This window comes from Notolabrus celidotus, chromosome 2 (assembly GCF_009762535.1).
Source record: "Notolabrus celidotus isolate fNotCel1 chromosome 2, fNotCel1.pri, whole genome shotgun sequence".
In the NCBI taxonomy this organism is placed as follows: Eukaryota; Metazoa; Chordata; class Actinopteri; order Labriformes; family Labridae; genus Notolabrus; species Notolabrus celidotus.
Window position 1 is genome coordinate 12,111,701 of NC_048273.1, and position 18,654 is coordinate 12,130,354.

An 18,654-nucleotide genomic window follows, 5' to 3' on the forward strand; every position below is an offset into this window, starting at 1 on the left:
TCACGTGTCACAAATGAGCACCACCACCCGCTGTGGTAAAGAGCATGTCGAGTGCCTTCCCTGTAACAGGGAAGTGAACGCATCTGCCTCAAAGAGTTGTTTTCATTCATAGTAACTAGTTTTTTGGTTCCTGATAACCTGTTCCTCCTGTGGTTTTATTTTGAAATGTCAATAATAAAAGTGGATGATTACTGAAATGGTTTAAAATGTTTATTAAAATAGACAGAACATTCATAACAAGGCAATACAGGCAACATTTATAAGAAACTGTTAAATTCATCATTAATCTTAGTGCTGAAATACAACCTGCAGCACTTTCAACGTATTTCCTTGGAAATTTTGCACAAATATTCTGCAAGCTGCGACCCACTTACCTGAAGCTTTTCAAAGAAGCAAGTGAAACCATTAAAAATAAAAACTGGCACAATAACTTTATCGTCATTGGAGTCAAACATGTTCATATATAATCAAACGATAGAGGCATCAAACAGCAGTAAGCATTAAGATGTTTCACTGGTGGGAGAGAACAATACAGCTGCGAATATACAAACGTTGCTCTATAGGCACCATCACTGGATTGTAATATATATAAAATAATTCCTTTCCCTAAACTCAAGTTATCAGACCTTCTTACTCAATAATTTCACAGATGATATCAGACAAACTCAGGCTCGTTGTCCCTGTTTCGGGTCAGGGGTAACTTCTTTCCACACAGACGTGACAGTGGGAGACCTGAAAGGCTTAGAATGGAGGAGTATGGGTAGTTGTTGTTAGACTGGTTAACATTGAGCTCGGCCAGAGACTCACACAGGTCCTTCTCTGCCCCTGTGTCGCTGTCTGGTGGTCCGCTGTCTGGCAGTGCTGGGGGCTCTGAGCTGTCCGGGTCGTAATGGTCCTTTTCCGTGTCTTGTTCCTGGTCAGTGAGGGTTGCAGACTGACTGGACAGGTCCAAACTGTCCCTGTAGCTCATCTGATCGTCTTCTATGCTGATCTCGCTCTCTTGCTTTGACAGCATGCACTGTCTGGTCCTCTGGCCGCTCTCTTCCAGCTCTGAGTCAGAATCTGGGATCTGCTCACTCGACCCCAATGACCCTAAAGAACTTCCTAAATGCAGAGAAAGAAGCCAGGGGTTAGGAAAGTGCATTGTTGTTCAAATTGTGGCAATGATATAATTTCTAGAATGATTACTGGTTATTTTGCCAATTTGAAATACTACACGTCAATAAAACATTCAAAAACACCTTTGATTTACATTCATTAGGGAAGTTGGTTAACTGACAACATCACTATGCAACCTTTTTTGAGCAATTTGTTGTTGAGAAATTCACCCTTTAAAATCAAACTTTCCTCAGAACACTGCCATTAAACTCACTGCATCAACCTGGCTTGAAAAAGCTTACCACATCCCTCCTCCATCTTTTCAAAATCTGGTTTATTCTGCTCGTCTATGCTGCCACTCTCCTCTACATCAGCAGATCTCTCCGCCTTGTCATCTGGAGTATGGTCCTGTACCAGGAGAGGGAGATGAGAGATGAAGATATTTTTGAAGAAAAAACAAATCAGGTACGGACATCACATTGAACACGCAAATCAGGAAGGAAGAGTCATATTCTGAGAAATTAAAACAGGTGGTCACAACTCCAGGAAAATGGATGTGTCAACATTTTATTACTTCTCTTTTCAAAAGGTACAACATGTTTTCATATTCAAAAAACATCTGTTGTTTTCCTGCAAGACTGTTTTTCATTGCTGAGTTTAACCTGAGGCTAACATTTCTGGGATTTATTTCTAAAAAGGACTCCTAAAGGTTGTTAGTTTTATCTTAAGCTTCTGATGCCGGACTCCATTGGCCGAAGCTGCTTCTACTACTACTACTACTTCTTTCTGCCTCATCACTATCATCGCTCTCTCTCTCTTATTCTCCTCTATCCCTCTTTACAACCCCAACTCGGTCGAGGCAGATGGCTGTCTGGTTCTGTTCAAGGTTTCTGCCTGTTAAAAGGAAGTTTTTCCTTGCCGCTGTAACTAGCTAAATACTGTGAGATACAATGCTCATGGTGGATAAAGATGAGATAAGATGGAGTCTTACCCAGTCTTGGTGTTGGTTCTTTGTTAATAATGTAACATAGAGTATGGTCTAGACCTGCTATGTTTGTAAAAGCGTCTTGAGATAACGTTTGTTGGGATTTGGCGCTATACAAATAAAGATTGACTGGTAAAAAGGGCAAAAATGTTGCCATTTAATGTTCTATCAAATAGGAACTCATAAGCAATAAGATGAAGTTTTTGTAAATAGATATATGTTCACTCTCTTACATTAAGAGTTAACAGCCATGCTGTGCTTAATTACAATTGTGGCATGGTATCATGCATATGGCAACACAGTGATTTACAATATTTATCATGTTCACCATCTTAGATTTGTGAATTAGCATGCTAAATTAGGCTAACAAGCCCTAAAAACACAGTATAGCTGGTTAGCTCTGCACATGTTTAGTCATAAACCAAAATAAAATAATATAGAATTGATTTTGATCTCATTACTGGAAAGGTTAAAGGCTGCACAACCTCAAAAGGGAAAACATACGCAATTCAGGTCAACTGAACAGTATGCTTCAATGCTGTGTCTACATAAAAAAGGTAGCAACCGTCATTGCCCACTCATTTACTGCCTCTAACCTTGATGTGAATAACGGAGCCAACAACAACCCCAAGAGGCTCAGTGGTGGTATCAAACTATAGTTCCTATTTTCCTTCAATGAAGTACTGCTGAAAAAAAGGAAAAAAAGTTTCCCCCAGGATAAATTAAATCCTCATGAGTACTGAGATACGACTTAGGAGAACCTACCTGCTGATTGGAGGAAGAAGTAGAGCGGGGGGTTTTGTGGGACTGAGACGTTTTGGAATGAAAGATGGATGAATAGAAGACGATCATGGCCTCCACAATGCGAGCCTGGTGGGGGTAATCGACCAGAGAGGAGAGGGATATCGTGGCCCCAGTTGGACGAGGTCGCATCAAAGAGGGACCAAACACAATACCCAGGTTACTTGGACTCATCTTGTTGTCTTCCTCCAGCTCCGCAATCCTTGAATGAGGAATCAGTGAAACAAATAGGTGAATCACATAATTCAGCAGAATCACGTCTCTTGCTTGTGCGTTTGTTATTTTCACTACTGACCTCCGGAGGTGGCGAATAATGTAGCGTAGGGTAGAAATGTTCGCCTTGGGCAGCTCTTTCAGAAGCTCCTTCAGCTTGTCCACCAGGACCAGGACCTCTGGATCACTGTCAGGGCCGTGATCCACCAGCTCCGGTGCTCTTCCCACTCCTGGAATAATACTGCTTGACTCGGTCTCCTCCGCTGTCGTTGTGTCTCCTTCACCCTGCAGACTCTCCTTGGCCAAACCCATAAGCCTGTTGTACAGACGGAACAGCATAATGGGCTCCGGAAGCTGGAGGTGACGGAGACACGGAAAAAAAGAGTCAGAGGAGCTGGATTTAAAGCAGTATGCATATTCAAGACAGCCTTTATTCATAATATTATATTTTTGAGCATTTGAAGGAAGAGTTAATAAAACACTCAAATAAATTAATCAACAAGGGTTTCAATAAGAGCTCAGTTATACTGATTAACTCAAGGTCTTTTGCCGGCTTGTTTTAGTACCTGTCTGAGATACAGCTTGAGCACGTTGCTGATGTCATGTGGTGAACACTGTGACAGCTCGACCAGCTCCTTTCCGTTCTCAAAGGCCTGACACAACTTCTCCACACGAGTCTTCACCCCGTTCACCCTGTAGATACCCTACAAAGAGGAATAAGACAGTTTTAAATACGTTAATGCAGGGGTTTCAAACATGCAGCCCGTGGGGGAAAACCGGCCTGCCAGAGGTTCCAATCCAGCCCGCGGAACGACATTGCAAAGTGAAGAAATTACAGAGAAGACAATAACTGCCATTTTTCAATAAAAGTAACTAATATTTCAAATTTGTCCTCTGGGAGTCGCATAAATTCATAGTGCTGGTGGTGCTCCGGGACTTTTTTTCTCAAAGTGAGAAAATAGATGACTTGCTGTTTGCATAATCCGGTTGAGATTCATAAAGACTTTTTAGAGCACTATTTTCAGAGCACTATAAGATGATCCACTAACTACTAACACTACACCCCTGCATACAACACTGTCCAGCAAGCAAACTGTTGATGCTGGAGCTGAGGGGTCCAAAATAATCAACTTTACCTTCTTCATTATTATAACTTCTCTGTTCTTTTGCAGTAAACATTACACTGTCAGGTGAATGGATAACCTGTATGTTTGGTGTGTTCGCAGCAGGGCTTAAAGAGTAAATTATTCGGCCCACTATGAGACTCATCATGGCAAAAAATACAACAGCTGTTTTTTCAGAATGTACTTGTACTTTTTTGCACTAAAACAAAGGGAACAATTTAGAGTTGTCGTTATTTATAGGTTATTATGTTATGATTTCACTGGTCCGGCCCACTTCAGATCACCTTGGGCTGTATGTGGCCCCTGAACTGAAATAAGTTTCACGCCCCTGCTTTAGTGTGTCTGTGGGCAATTACTTCAGACATCCATCTCATTTCATAAACATACATTCTCACCTTCATTTTTAGCGCCCGTCTCTCTATTTCAGTGATACACTTGGTGATGATGAAGGGGACACTATCACTGCCACAGCTGGCCACCTGAGTGAACTCCCTGCCAAAGAGTAGCAGGCGGCCCTGTAGTTTCTTATGGCCACACTGGATGGTCAGAGTCTCCAAACAGCGTTTGTGACAAGCCAGGATGCACTGTGAGGACAGAGGAGAAGGTTTTTCTTAAATCACCATTGACATACTTACACATTTGTATCCCAGGAGTCTCTTTTTCAGGCTGGATAACAGGAGACAAACTGGGGGACTGACCTCCTCACACTCTGCCCCCTGGAAATAAACGTAGCTGTCACACTCCCGACACTTGGCAGGAGTCCGTAGCTTTCTCAGTCTGTGGGTCTGGGCTGCTTTAGACAGGCCAACATTACGGAAAGGTCTGGTGGACACAACCACATCGGGATCCATGCCATTCATACCTGAGAGCAAAGAGATGCATCATACGTACACCAGCAAACTCAAATATTTGGAGTAATACATCTTTGTAGATTTGCACTTCAGCTGAGGACAATCTGTTAATCTTACTTGGAGTTTCAAAAGAGTTCGAGGTCCCGTCTTTCTCATCTACATCCTCATTAGACGACATTGTTCCAGTGGATGATGTCCGAGCAATTTTACTGATGTCACCTTGAATACATATACAGTTGTATTACATTGACGTATGCTGCGCACCTATAAGAGGCTAGGTTATAACAGTAAGAAAATCACACACTAAGGTCGATCAATGGCTGTACTTTGTAGTGTGTCTCACTGTGATTCTGTTCTTACTTGTGCTGGCTGAAGGGGAATCTAGTCCTCCCTCTCCTGCAACACTGTCATCGCTAACTGTTGAGCCCCATGACTTGTGGCCCTGCCCTGTGGATTCAAAAGAGACATGATCATCAGAATAATAAGCACAGAACTAATGGTTTTACACAGCTACACAGAAAAAGGTTGTCAGTAATTTACAACCACCTGACTTTAACCTAAGTCACTTTCCTGATGCTAAACCTGCTTGTGAATATAATAATTTCTGTTAATAAATAGAATTACATTAACAAATGATTGTAGTAATAACAGTCCTAATGAGTCATTTATAACCTCTACAGTTTACCGACATGCACCGCAGTAGTGGGCATCACTTACTCTTGCGGTGAGCCTCAGTGTCTCTGTGGTCTCCAGCTGCTGTGTTCACACTGGTGGCAGGGCTGTCAGATTGACTCGACGGTTCTGTGTTAAAACTGTCATTCCTTGGTCTGTGGCCATGGCTGTTTTGATATTAGAGAATAAATTATATAGACAGTATAGGGTAAATATACATAAAAGGTAATAAATACATTTTGTGTAGAAAGCACTACCCCACTTCCAAAAAGTTGGGATGCTATGTTAAATGATATTGAAGACAGAATTTGGTGGTTTGCAAATCAATATCACTTAAATATCAATTATCCAAAACTTGTATAAATTGTTTAGCATTGATAGTGCATTCCCAGGTGTGTAAGCTACCAAACCCATGGGCACTATGCACCTCCCATACCATGAAGGATGTTGGCTTTTAAAATGTGCGCTTATAACCTGCCAGGTGGTTACTCTCCTCTTTAGAGCTGAGGATGCAGCATTCATTATTTCCAAGAAGTTAAAATTTTGATTTGTCAAACCATAGGACAGTTTTCTGCTTTGCCTCAGTCCATCTTAAATAGGCTCAGGCCTTAGCCTCTCTGGAACGCCCTCTTTGTACCCAGTCATGTTACAAATTGATTAGTTGGATGGTGTTCCCCAGGGTGTTTTTCTAGCATTACGCAACTATTTCAGTGTTTTGTTTTCCCTTTCCCAACTTTTTTGAAACATGCTGTGGGCATGAAATTTAAAATGAGCATATAGTTTCCATAAACAATATCATTTTCAGTTTCAAAACTTTACATGTTGTCTTTGCACAATTTGTATTTAAATAGAGTTCAGACGATTTGCAAACAATCAAATACTGTTTTCATCAACATTTTACACAGCACTTTGACTTTTTGGAAACTGGGGTTGTAAGATGTGTAGATATCAGTCACATGTTTAAGTAAATGTGAAGCTACAGCAAGATTGTCTGCTTAGGAACAATGGTAGAAAAAAAGAGGGGGAGGGAGGGAGGGAGGGGGGAGTTAACAACCTGCTTAGCTCAGGCCTGAGGGGATAATTAGTCAAGATGAACTCCTACAACTCAAAAGTTCACAAATCACATCTAATTTACTCAATCACTGTAAAAAAATAGGATTAAAGGGGGCACAGACCTAGTCTAATGGTTAAGTTGCATGCCCATGTAGTGGGCAGGCCGGGCTCAAATCCAGCCTGCGACCTCCTTCCCACACTCCTTCATTCCCCCACTCTCTCATAGTTTCCTACACTTTCCATTGTCCTCTCCTCTATAAAATAAAGGTGTGAAAGCCCCAAAAATATAACTTAAAAAATCAAGAAAAGTTGGGGTTTCAAGTTGGTTGTGTGCTGAACAAACAATTAGCTGGTTTAAACTTTTATCTTCATGAGGCAGGCATCATCGCAGAAAAAAATGTCAATATTATTTGTTTATTATTGACCTTTAAAGTCAGTGATTGTGTTACTGGCTGCTGTCTGAAGCTTCACATTTAGTGTACCAATGTGAGTGATGCATCATTCTGCTCATCAAAGAAAGCAATACCTATATTAAACCTTTACTATTTAGGTTATATTTAAAGCGCTTACTGTGATGAGCTGGAGGAAGAGTAATTCTCAAACAAGTATTGGACCTGCGGCTGCTCGGGCAGCTGCAGGTCTCGCACATGAGCGGCGTACTGCTGGCCTGGATCATACAGCTTACTGCTCTCACACAGAGTCTGGTAGTGGACAGGAAGGGCTACAGTCTGCATGTGCATGAGCTGGTAGTACGAGATGGTCGCCTGGTGGAGGAGAAGTTGAAACAAAGGAATCAGTTATTTAGTAATAACCCAAGTTTGATTTTGTGAGATCTATCAGTTGGCGTGTGTGTCTGCTCTGACCGAGCGCAGGGTCTGGTCACTCTGTTTGATGACGTCCTGCAGTAGTCTCAGCACTGTGACCTTTGTGTGCTCCAGCTCCAGCTGCTGAGTGGTTGCATCTGCTATACATGTCCGGTAGGTGGCCTCCGCTTCGTCCGCCTGTAAAAAAAACCACACAAAACCTCTTAATTTTCAGTTCACTTCCTGTTCTCTTTTTTATTCGGTTTCAAAACCATACTGGGTACGTGAATACCAGTTGAAAATAGGAGGTCAGACTCTGTGATGCTGGATACAGATCATCTAAAAACCACAGATCCACAAATCACTGCAAAAGAACATCTAGTTCAACCATTCAAACGACTTTCACACATTCACATCTTTTTTTTCCCGCTCCAATGCGACAAACAACAGATAAAGCATGCTAATAAAGTTATAGTTGAGAACCTTATTGCGAGCTTCTTCCTCTACTCGTTTCTTCTTCTCCAGAGACTTTGCCGTGGACCCCCCTCCTTCCTCCTCAGCTCTGCAGGCTGCTGTTTTGGCCTTGTCATACTCCTCACAGCGGACCATGTACACTTGCTTGGCTTTCCGAAGGTTCGCCTCACATTCCATCTGAGCAAAGAGGAATCAATTTTCAACACTGTCTACCGCTGCATGAGGTCACATATAGAAAATACAAAGTAGTACCAGTTTTCTTTTGGCTCGAATCCACTGTTCCTTGATCTCCTTCCGCCTTTTTTCGTGCTCCTGTTTCCGCTGCAATAGAGGCTGCACAGACACACACACACACAAACACACAGATGTACAAAATGTTCACATGGGACAACAGCATGTGAGTGACCTTTGTAGGGTGGTTGTGCTTGTGTTGCAGCAAGTTTCCATAATGCTTACATGGATAAAGGTCTGGGTGTTCAGGGTGTTGTTGGCCTGCTGCAGCCCCACACTCTGCTCCTGGTCCTGCTCCAGAGCCAGAGAGTAAATGGAGAAGAGGGGCATGTGGGGCTGGAAGGAGAAAACATGACACAGAAGACAAGGTCAGACATACATTGCGTATCCTTATTTTATAACATCCAGTGCCATGTGTAATCAGAGGGAGAGAGCGAGAGAAAGAGCTAGTGATACCAAGGTAAAATAAATGATATTTACATGTGTTATGTTGTGTTTGCAGGACTGGTATAATCTCTGGAGGCCTTTGGAGAACTCAGTCTCTGTTAAAATAAAAGACAGTTATTACTGGGATTTATCAATTAACCCCAAAAAAAACACAAGTCAGGCGAACAATCTTTCATATTCCAAAATCTTTAATCCCATCTTTGTAAATTCATAAATAACAGTATTCTCTGTATATAGACAATTAATCCAATAACAAGTAAAATGTCAACACGTCTGTTTACCCAGTGAAGTCCTTTTCTCCACGTAGCTCATCAAGTCTTTCATGTACTTGGAAATGGTTTTGGCATAGAGCAGTGCGGAGTCCACGCCTCCCTCACTGCGCTGGAGGATCACATCCACCTCCTCAACCCTGCCTACACGTCAGAAGAAACCCCCTTAGCGTAAAGTAGAATTCATTGCTATGGCAACATTTTCTTTGTTGATATGATACATAGGAGGAAAATGTTTGCAGCCGAGGTGTGAAGATGTAATTCTGCTGTGATCATTTCCTACATCCTGTGTTTAAACTGTAATCATTTGCCTGTCACTGCTGTGTTTAGCTGACTTTACAGTCAGTGCAGTGGAGACTCTCTTTTTCAAAACTGATTCTACTTTTTTCTTGGATTTTCTGTGATAAAGATTTTCCACAGCGCTCACTCTTGTTGTGAAATGTGTTACTATAACCAGATCACCATTTTATAAAAGTGAGCGCATGAATATCACAGAAAACAAACAATTTCCTGATACAAAATGAGAGTGAACAGAAGTACAGAAGACACATTTTGAGGATAGCCTACCCATGTCCTGTAGGTCGCTCCTGAACGCTCCCCCATCTGCTCCGTGGCCTGTGGCTGTGTATAAGTTCTCCATCGACTACACAGCACAAAAAGGATTGATTACTGATCGAGGCAGGAGGCTTGTCATCATCGGAGGTATTTTTTCCTCATCCATTAGACAGTTAAAGGATATGATGTAAGTTACACTGATACTTGATTTTAGATAACAAGCCAAAGGCCCACTCAATTTAGTTGAAAAAGGAGACTAAGGGTGGAACATTCACTCACCCTGCTCTTCTCAGTAGGCAGCAGGGAGAGCAACGTGCTGCTGTCGACCTCTCCCATCAGGAGTTCAGACACACTGAAACACATCAAACACACATCAAACACACATCAAACACACATCAAACAAACATGAACACTGGCTGTTAAATCATTATTAAAGCCTCTGGCAATCCAAAGCAACATAAACTTTCTAACTATGATATTTATAGTTACATCTACATATTTTAAATATAAGAAGATTAGAACTGAACTTGAATCCATTTTTGAAATATTGTGGGTCAAGTTTTTGATAACGTTCTGACACTAGGTTAAAGTGGGCGGGATTTACTAAGTCACACTCACACATGTTTAACAAAACTACTCTGCTCATGCTCATTGTCCTAACGCCAGAGCGAACCCCTCTCCCCATCGCCTTTTGCTGTTAGCTTGTCTTCTAATCACGTACTGCCTGTAATCTGTCTGTATAGCTATCTCTCTGCTCTTTGTGCAACTTGTGGATGTAAGCCGTTGCTGGCTGCACGTCCACCGGTGAAGATGACAGCTTGTCATCTTTAGACTTTATAACTAATAGCAATGACCTCACCAAAATGGACTGAAGTGCAATAATTCCCCCATCTATTTATTAACGTGCAATAATTACCCAGCCCTCTTTTCTTACATGTGCAATAATTTTTTTCTACTCATCTTCTCAGTTCTGTTCTGTACATTGTTTAATACTATGCTACAAGTCTGTGCACATTTTTCACCACGTCACTGGTTTTGTAAATATTTGTAAATTTCCTTATCTAGTTGTGTTTATACGTCTACGCTATTTTATATGCTCTTGTTTGCTTTATACTGTTTTGCACTGTCTACTTTGCTGCTGTAACACTTACATTTCCCCGTTGTGGGACGAATAAAGGATTATCTCATCTTATCTTGTTGTCATTCTTCTATTTTCCAACTGCAATGGACTTGGGAGAAGATTTGGTTGCCGTTTAGTTGAGCCGTAGTCGAGTGGCTAAAGCAGTCCAGTATTTGCTCCACTCATTTCCTCCAGGACCTGTTCACTAACTATCCCTAAACAGCTCAGAGCTCAGCCAAAGCCATGCTCTGCCTTCCTGCACTCCAGCCTCCACTGCTCTGGGCATCACATGTTCCTGATGTCCTGAACATGGAGACTACGTATAATTAAAAGTGATAAACTATTTAAGTATTTTGTAACTCAGCGATCAGAAACCATTTGAAATTAATAATTTTCAGATGCTGGATGTTTTTTTGTCTTTAGATTTGGGGTCAAACTTTGAATATTCTCTTGACGCGTCAAAGAGTTAGCTACCACGCCCACACAGTCCTGAGAAATGGTCTGAACTGGAAAATAAGCTGCTTTTGAGCAGTGTTTTTTCATCGTTACGGATGTTTATTTTCACTTCGATTTTAGTTGATTTTTAATTACACATGACATTTTGATATTCTATATGAGTTATACATGTTCAAAGTCATGTTCCCAGAGGCTTTAAGGATGTTGCAGTAGTGATTATCCTCAAATGGAAGAAGGCCAAACATTAACATGAACACATCAAAAATAAGACCACGAGACAGAGGCCATGTGAGACACCAACGGCTACAAATATAGCAGCATGAGGATGATGAAATCAGTTTCGGTCAACTGTACAAACGACAAGTCCTTCTTTGAATTAATTTCATTTTCAATACAACCCTTCTCTACTCAAGGGAAAAATCCAGACAAATGATGGTTCGTGTTATTGACTTGTTTGCTGAACTGCAGGCTCAGTGGGTTCCATCTTTGTTGTTTTTTTAGTTAAAGACATAAAAGGAGTCACACAGAGGAACATTGAGGACAGAATGAGGAAACAGACATGTCAGACAGATCTCAACTGAACTCTGTCAGCTCACTTCCTCCTGAGGCTCTGTGACAGATGTCTAAACGCTGAAATGGCTCCGACTAGCATGTGATGCACTGTTGGTGCAATATGCTACAATTGCAAATAAGACTCCACATTTCCTCACACCAGCTTAACTGTAACTATCATGTTTGATGATAGGAAACATTCAGTTTCAGAACCCATTGTTTTTGAAAGACAGATTGATGTCAGAGGTACCACATTTTATAATTCCTTGATGTCAGTTCATCTCATGATCACTGATCAAGAGAACAATCTCACGATTTATAATCTCCCTTCTGTCGTTCTGATCTGTTCTTTTTGGCTGTCGAGTCGTCGACACCTTTTACAAGTTTTGGTTTTGTGTCATGGGGGAGCACAGAAAGCCACTTCCTGTTTTCAGCTCTGCCTCATGCAAATGTGTCACCATCGCTGCACTTCTCTCTCCTGTTCCCAACAACAGACCTCTTTGTTCACAATTACACACAATGTTAAAGAGACAACACTTTGTCAGACAAAGCTAAACAGAAAATAGCAACCACCTCACTATTATGCAGTGTTTGCTGCATAACCAAACCAAATACCAGTATGACTCCCCAAAAGGTATTTTTAAGATTAGAAGGTTATATTTGATAATCAGGTTGTAACTGTATCAGATACTCACTTGCTGCTAAAAGCAACTGCGATGGTTTCAATCGCCTTCTCAAAGTCCATTTTGTCCATCTCGTTACAAGCCTCGTAGTGGAACCCTGAAAAATCACAACCATAAAAGTTTCAGTTGTGGTTTATTAAGACACTACTGCCCAAATACACACAGATACCTGCACATCAATCATATACATATACTGTATATCTATATCAGCTGAGCAAAGGATGGGGTTGCTGATCTGATCAATGCAAACTGTGTGAAGTCATCAGCAATTCAATATAAATTGAAATGTTTTTCATAAAAGAGACAAAATGTACACATTCCTCTTCTTTTAGGTTAACCTTTTGCTAAATCCCAGACTGACCTTTGACCTTAGATATGAGCTTGCCAGCAGCAGTGAGGATCTCCACAGTGTTGAGCAGAGGGTAAGTGTTGATGACCTGACGCAGCACCCGCAGGACCTCACCCAAACACTCGTGAGCCATGGGCCGCTGATTCTCCTTACCTGGGCGTGAAGGACAAAGAGGATTAAGTGGATGAAGGAGAAGCAATATTGAGAGGGACAGTCACAGTAATAACTAAACAGGCTAAAATAGAGCTAACACTTGTTTCACAAATAGCATTCCCCTCATCCACATAACAATCACTAATAACAAAAGAAAACACCAACTATTTTTGTGGTGAATTTTTTTTAACTGGTTTGTAATTTCTTTAAGCCCAAATTATATTCAATTGAAGTTTTGAAAATAAATTATTTGTGTCTTGTGTCAGACAGGAAACCCATCACAACAAACATTTTCATGTAGAAGTTAAATTATTGTTGTATAGAAGCAAACAGAGACCATTATTAAATTATTACTTTGTGACAACCTGTAGGTTGAAGTCTGCCAATAATTGAGGATTCCTGCATTTCTGTGACTTTGAACGCAACAGCATGGAAGAGTTCAATGCTATAAGACATGCTGCAAATTAATACTCAGCCAGAAATCAAAGGTTTCTAGGATTCTAGGTTTACTGTGTTCATTTTTCATTTCAGTTATAAAAGGAACTCAGACATATTTTGTTAATATTAGATGAGGGGAAGCAAGTTGTTGTCCCCTGCTTCCACTGTTTTTATACAGAGACTTGCAAAACAAATGTTGAACTGTTCCTTTAAAGTCTCTTTCAGCCAAGCAAGGGCAAAGCGGATAGAGACAAAAGAGAGAGGGGGACAGTCGGAGCGCTGACAGTGATAATGGACAAACATGTCAGTGTCAGGTCTGGTCAGCTGCTGCGCTGCTTTGAGGTCAGTGGTGACACATCTGCAGTTTGCATCCTCATTTTGTGAGTTTACGCACTAAGACACTGACACAAACACACACCGACAGACTGGTTTTGCTGATTATTTTGTCTCATTTTGCAACCTCATACTATTTAAATAATCGCCCGCCCCTCAGGAGGAGGCCAGAGGGCAGCTGATTATCCATCCTCCCACAGTCTGTCTGAAGATGTGTGTCAGAGTGTCTGAGCAGCAGTAGCAGCCAATAAGAACAGAGTAACCTGAACATTGTGCCAGAAAGGATGTGGTGTGTGCTATTGTTTTGCAAGATTAGAAACCATTCTGGTGCTGCGCTACATCTGCTTTCTTTGGCTCAGGGAAAATAACAGCCTTACTCCAAACATCATGATGATTTCAAAAAAGAAATAAAGTGATAGCTAAAATTAGGAGGGGTGTCAGATAAAGTGGTGCACTGGGAGGAGGAGGGAGGAGATGAGGCTAAAACTTAGATTGTTTTGCTGATTAAGAAGAGGCGCCGCTACGTTCTGGTGATGCAGCCAGCCTATCAGAGGAGGAAATGTGGACGAGGCCCTTCTGTCAGAGGCTATCCATCATGGTTTCCTGTTTAGAAAGCTTGCCTGGGTGGAGGACATGACCGTACAGAACTAGATCACAGAAATACACACAAATAAAGCCCCTTTGGTCTCATCTGAACCACTGAACGCTGCTCTGAAAAAATAGATTTCCCAACTGGAAACTGACCTGTACAACTTAAAAATAGCTCTTTGAAAGAAGATGATTAGTTTTGTATCTGGTAGAGTAAACACTAATAATAATAATAATAATAATAATGCATAGGATTTATATAGCACTTTTCTTAATACTCAAAGTTGCTTTACATAAAATAAAAGTAAAAATAAAATAGGTAAATAAAAGTAAAGTAGCACAGTTCGCTCCCTGAGTAGCATACAGGTGTTCTGTCATTTTATGTCTCCCTGCACGTAGCAGGAGAGGAAGAAGGTATGAAAATGCAGTAAACAAGAAGCTTGTTTCCTGCTGGAGACAAGAGTGCGGTCAACTCTGTGGGCGCAGCGGAAACACAGCCCTGCATCTGAAGGGAGGACACTCGCAGCCACTTGTAAGCTTGCTTCACAAGGTGGCTCTGCCTCTTTCACCCTAATCTCCTCCCCCTACACGCAACAGACACGTGTTGGAAAACAGGACTGAAGATTGACAAAAAACCTTTTGTAGATGGTTCATGTCCTCTTTATGTAAGCTCTTGTGTGCGACGCAAACGGGAAGACAGAAAAGTAAACAGTATTGTTCTTTGTGCAAACTAACCTTTACAACTTACAGCTTGAACACCAAAAAGAAACAGTGACAATGTCAAAATGTTACATGCAATTATTCTCATTATTGATAGGACAGCACTACAGCGTGGTAAACTAGCTACATAGGGAACCATACATTGACCAGGGAGAGTTACAGGCATGGTGAAAGCTTTATAAGATGTAATCTGTCATCGCAATCGGTCTTACCTTCAGCCAACACAACATCTTTCAGCTTCTCCACAGCCTCAGCAAAACGCGCCACATCCCTCAGCAGGGCCGGGATGTCCTCCACTTCAATGGCCGTGCTGTCTGGACTATCAGAGGGAGTAGTAGGGGTCGTGGCCCCTTTCCCCTGGCCTCGGTTGAAAACCCATGACTGCAGTGGGAACCCTGAGAAGACACATTTATCAATCATTTATCAGGTAAGAATTCTCTTCTAACATTCATCGCTTTCAAATTCATAAAAGGGAATGGTTTGATTAGACTGTTGCTGATTGACTTGCTGAAAATTCCTTGAGTCAGCACCGACTGTATGACATGTCACAAGACCCCTGTAAATACTTTCCACCCTAAGTCTTTATGCAGCTTAAAGCTCCTGTGAGGAACCTTCAGTTCCCAATGTGATGTTGTCCTCTTATTCTGAAAACCTCTTTTATTGTCCTTTTAATGCTTTTACTTACTTATCCATTTTTATTTATTTATTTTATTTATTTATCCTTGAAAAACCTCAACAATGATTTACTGGTCTATTTCCTACCACTTCATTCTGTTTAATTGACGTGTATTTCTTTTAGCCTCTTGCGTTGCATTTTGTTTTGCATTGTTAATGTTCCTCTTTCCTGTCGTTTGAAATGTTTGCTATATTATTTGAACCATGCTTTGTTTGTCAAAGCACTTTGTAAACATTTATTTTTAAATGTGCTATATAAATAAAGTTATTATTATTATAATTATTATTGTTATTATTTCTGCTGTGGAAAATACAAACAAAGGCTGTTTCTTGAGTGTGCCATTGATCATCTCACAAAGCACAAACCCTCTGTGTCAGTTTTGTCACCATAGGTCTTGTTTGCATTTGCATGGCATAAAGAGCCATCACTGTTGATATCAGTCTGTTTTGTATCCAGTTAAAAATTCACCACAGGAGCTTTAAACTAACTTTATATAGCAGGGTAATTGAGGATCTTTGAAATGGTGCTGGTGTGATTTGTAACCTTTGTCCCTGTTTCCATGCTATAATGCTATGCTAAGGATTTTGCAAAGGAATGACAGGATTTAGACTGAATTTAGCATTATTTCATTTACTCGACAATCTGATATACGAAAACAAGCTACAAAAAAATTAAAAAATTAAAGACCTGCGGCGCTGGCGTGTCTGCTCAGCGCAGTCGGTCTCTTCAGGGTGGCCACAGGAGATGGGCAGCCCACACCTTGCGCTGTCACCAGTTTACCATGCTGGGTGCTAGGGGTGCCTGGGCAGGACAGGGAAGGGTCCTGGACTCCAGCAGAGGATGAACATGAAGAAGAAAAACAGGGTGAGGAAGCGAGGGTGTTTTCGCCTGCATCTTTCCTTGGCTGCTCCTGGAGGATGGAGAGCTGATGGGGAGAGAGGGAGACACAAAAGTTCAGAACATCACGTGATGTTTCCTTCCAATTCACTCTCTGCCATGTGTGAGCCAAAGTCTGCTGCTGTGGCCTTCAGCCCAGCAGTGCTCTTGTTGGTAAACACATGTATGAAGACTTTCACAAGATCCTGTGTCGTGTTAGGCAACACTTCCTGACTCCATGCTGCTGTTGGGGTGTGGCAAACAGAGCAGGGTGTAGAAAGACAGAAATGTCAATTACAGTTTGAAACAAGAGCTGATGTTTTTTGAGTTACCACGAACTTCTTATCTAAAAAAAAAGTCAGAATAGTTGTTTTTTGTGTGGTAGTGTGGGCTCACAAGTAGATACGACTACAGTGTGTGCATCATTGTCAAGGCCTAGCTCTTGTCACAGTTTCAAACACTCTCCAAGAACACAAAAGGTAATTGCAGTTTGCTAAAGAAACATACATGTACTTAAACATACCTGCTTCAGCCACACACTGTGCCTGTTGGGCAGTATGTCCAGTCTGTCCTTGCCTTTAGACTCCCCTTTCTTAGCTCTCTGACTCGTAGAGTAAGGGTTGTAGCTACTTTTGGCTCCACGTTTCAGCATGCTCCTTTAACCTACAGCTTCGTTCCCATTCTAACTAATGCAACTTTTGAAACTAATCATGAAAGAGCACGCGCACACACACAGACACAGACACACAGACACACACACACAGGAGCCTGCCACTGCTTTAGTAATAGAGACACAAAACGATGCACCTCAAGTGAGTCTGAATTGAGTCAGAAAGCAGTCAGTCACACATCTGAGCATGAAGATCTGTGACACCTCACAAGGAAGAGTCTGCAGTGTCGGTCACAAGGCTTTAAAAACCACACTCAACTAAAGGTCACATCAGTTTTTAGTGGTCTCCCAACTCACACACGTACACACGCAGACAATCGTCCCTTGTCCGAAGCTCTTTGTGCAGCCTGTCCCCTCCAGCTGCAGCTCATCTGACACCACACACACACACTCACACACTCTCACAGGCACAATGAAAAGCAGTGGCAGAAACCAGAAGTGATGCGCGCTACTCACTGCAGACGGTGCGCTCTGTGGCCCGGGGCTTCCTGCTCGGCTCTTCTTTGAGATGGATGGTGTCTTTATCAGTTCCCGTTTCTTCCTCGTGAACATCTTCAGGGTGCCTTTGCCGTCCATCCTGACTTCTTTAAGTTTGACGTACAGCCCCCCCACCCACCCCCCGACTCGCCACTTGGGTGTTGTGCCGCTCGCTCTCAGCGGGAGCTCGATGCCATCCAATCCTGCCTTCAGCCACGGTAACCGTCTGTCTGTCTTCCTCCTCCCGCTGTCACACATTGAGCCGCGCAGGCTCACTGACAGAGAGACAGACAGCTCACCGCAAAGTGTCTGTGCGCTCCTGCATCCGCTCTGTGCGTAACTTCAATTTCCTAACCGGGGGAGGGGAGGGGAGGGGGGGGGACAATCTGGTGAACTATGATTTTTCAACAAAGATTTTGGAAGAACTAGGCCTCTTGTGTCTGAAATACACTCATGAAACTACATCCTCAATTTTGTACTTTCTACAACCAAACTTCTTTCTTTACTCAAATGAACGTGAAGTGACACTTAACGACACTCTTACGCAAACAAACAGATACAATCACCTGTGGTCGTGTTCAGATTCACAGCAAGCCTAATTAGTTCATCCTGACACGTGTGTCTCCTACGAGTGACCTCACGCTTTTCTCTGTAACCTTCCGCCTCTCCATGCACCTGCTCCAGACAAAAAGTAAAACCTGGACATGTTTAATCTACAGCTTCTTCAATGCATTTTGTGGATTAAAAAATAGAGTACATTTATTTTATATATAAATATATAAGACAACAACGAATAAGACCCAGTTGTAAAAAGTAATCACACCCTAAAAGGCCGACTTCAAGAATTGGAATGGCACTATTTGTTTACATTGACACATGACACAAAAAGTAAATACTACCGAAAATTAGCATAAATAACCTTTTATAATTAATAAACACACACATATATATATATATATATACATAAAAAGTTATTTATGCTTTATT

General features: G+C 41.7%; 1 protein-coding gene across 3 annotated transcripts; it reads right to left on the reverse strand.

The window, feature by feature from the left end:
* Window positions 1-405: 405 nt before the first annotated feature.
* arhgap45b (Rho GTPase activating protein 45b) lies at window positions 406-18,348 on the reverse strand. Of its 3 annotated transcripts, XM_034674235.1 has the most exons (25): window positions 18,234-18,348; window positions 17,647-18,017; window positions 16,332-16,569; window positions 15,181-15,363; window positions 12,749-12,889; window positions 12,400-12,484; window positions 9,856-9,928; window positions 9,589-9,664; window positions 9,034-9,165; window positions 8,786-8,847; window positions 8,531-8,641; window positions 8,327-8,407; window positions 8,084-8,251; window positions 7,661-7,798; window positions 7,368-7,561; window positions 5,790-5,911; window positions 5,433-5,519; window positions 5,190-5,291; window positions 4,920-5,083; window positions 4,617-4,805; window positions 3,664-3,801; window positions 3,180-3,451; window positions 2,849-3,086; window positions 1,401-1,506; window positions 406-1,104 (listed from the first exon to the last, which is right to left on the reverse strand). In XM_034674235.1, the coding sequence occupies exons 2-25, from the start codon at window positions 17,923-17,925 to the stop codon at window positions 656-658; spliced, it is 3,828 nt and encodes a 1,275-aa protein (XP_034530126.1). In that variant the 5' UTR covers window positions 17,926-18,017; window positions 18,234-18,348; the 3' UTR covers window positions 406-655. The 3 variants fall into 3 exon arrangements, with proteins under 3 accessions (XP_034530126.1, XP_034530127.1, XP_034530125.1); XM_034674236.1 differs by having other exon boundaries at window positions 17,044-18,314; XM_034674234.1 differs by having other exon boundaries at window positions 17,647-18,304.
* Between the last annotated feature and the right edge of the window lie 306 nt (window positions 18,349-18,654).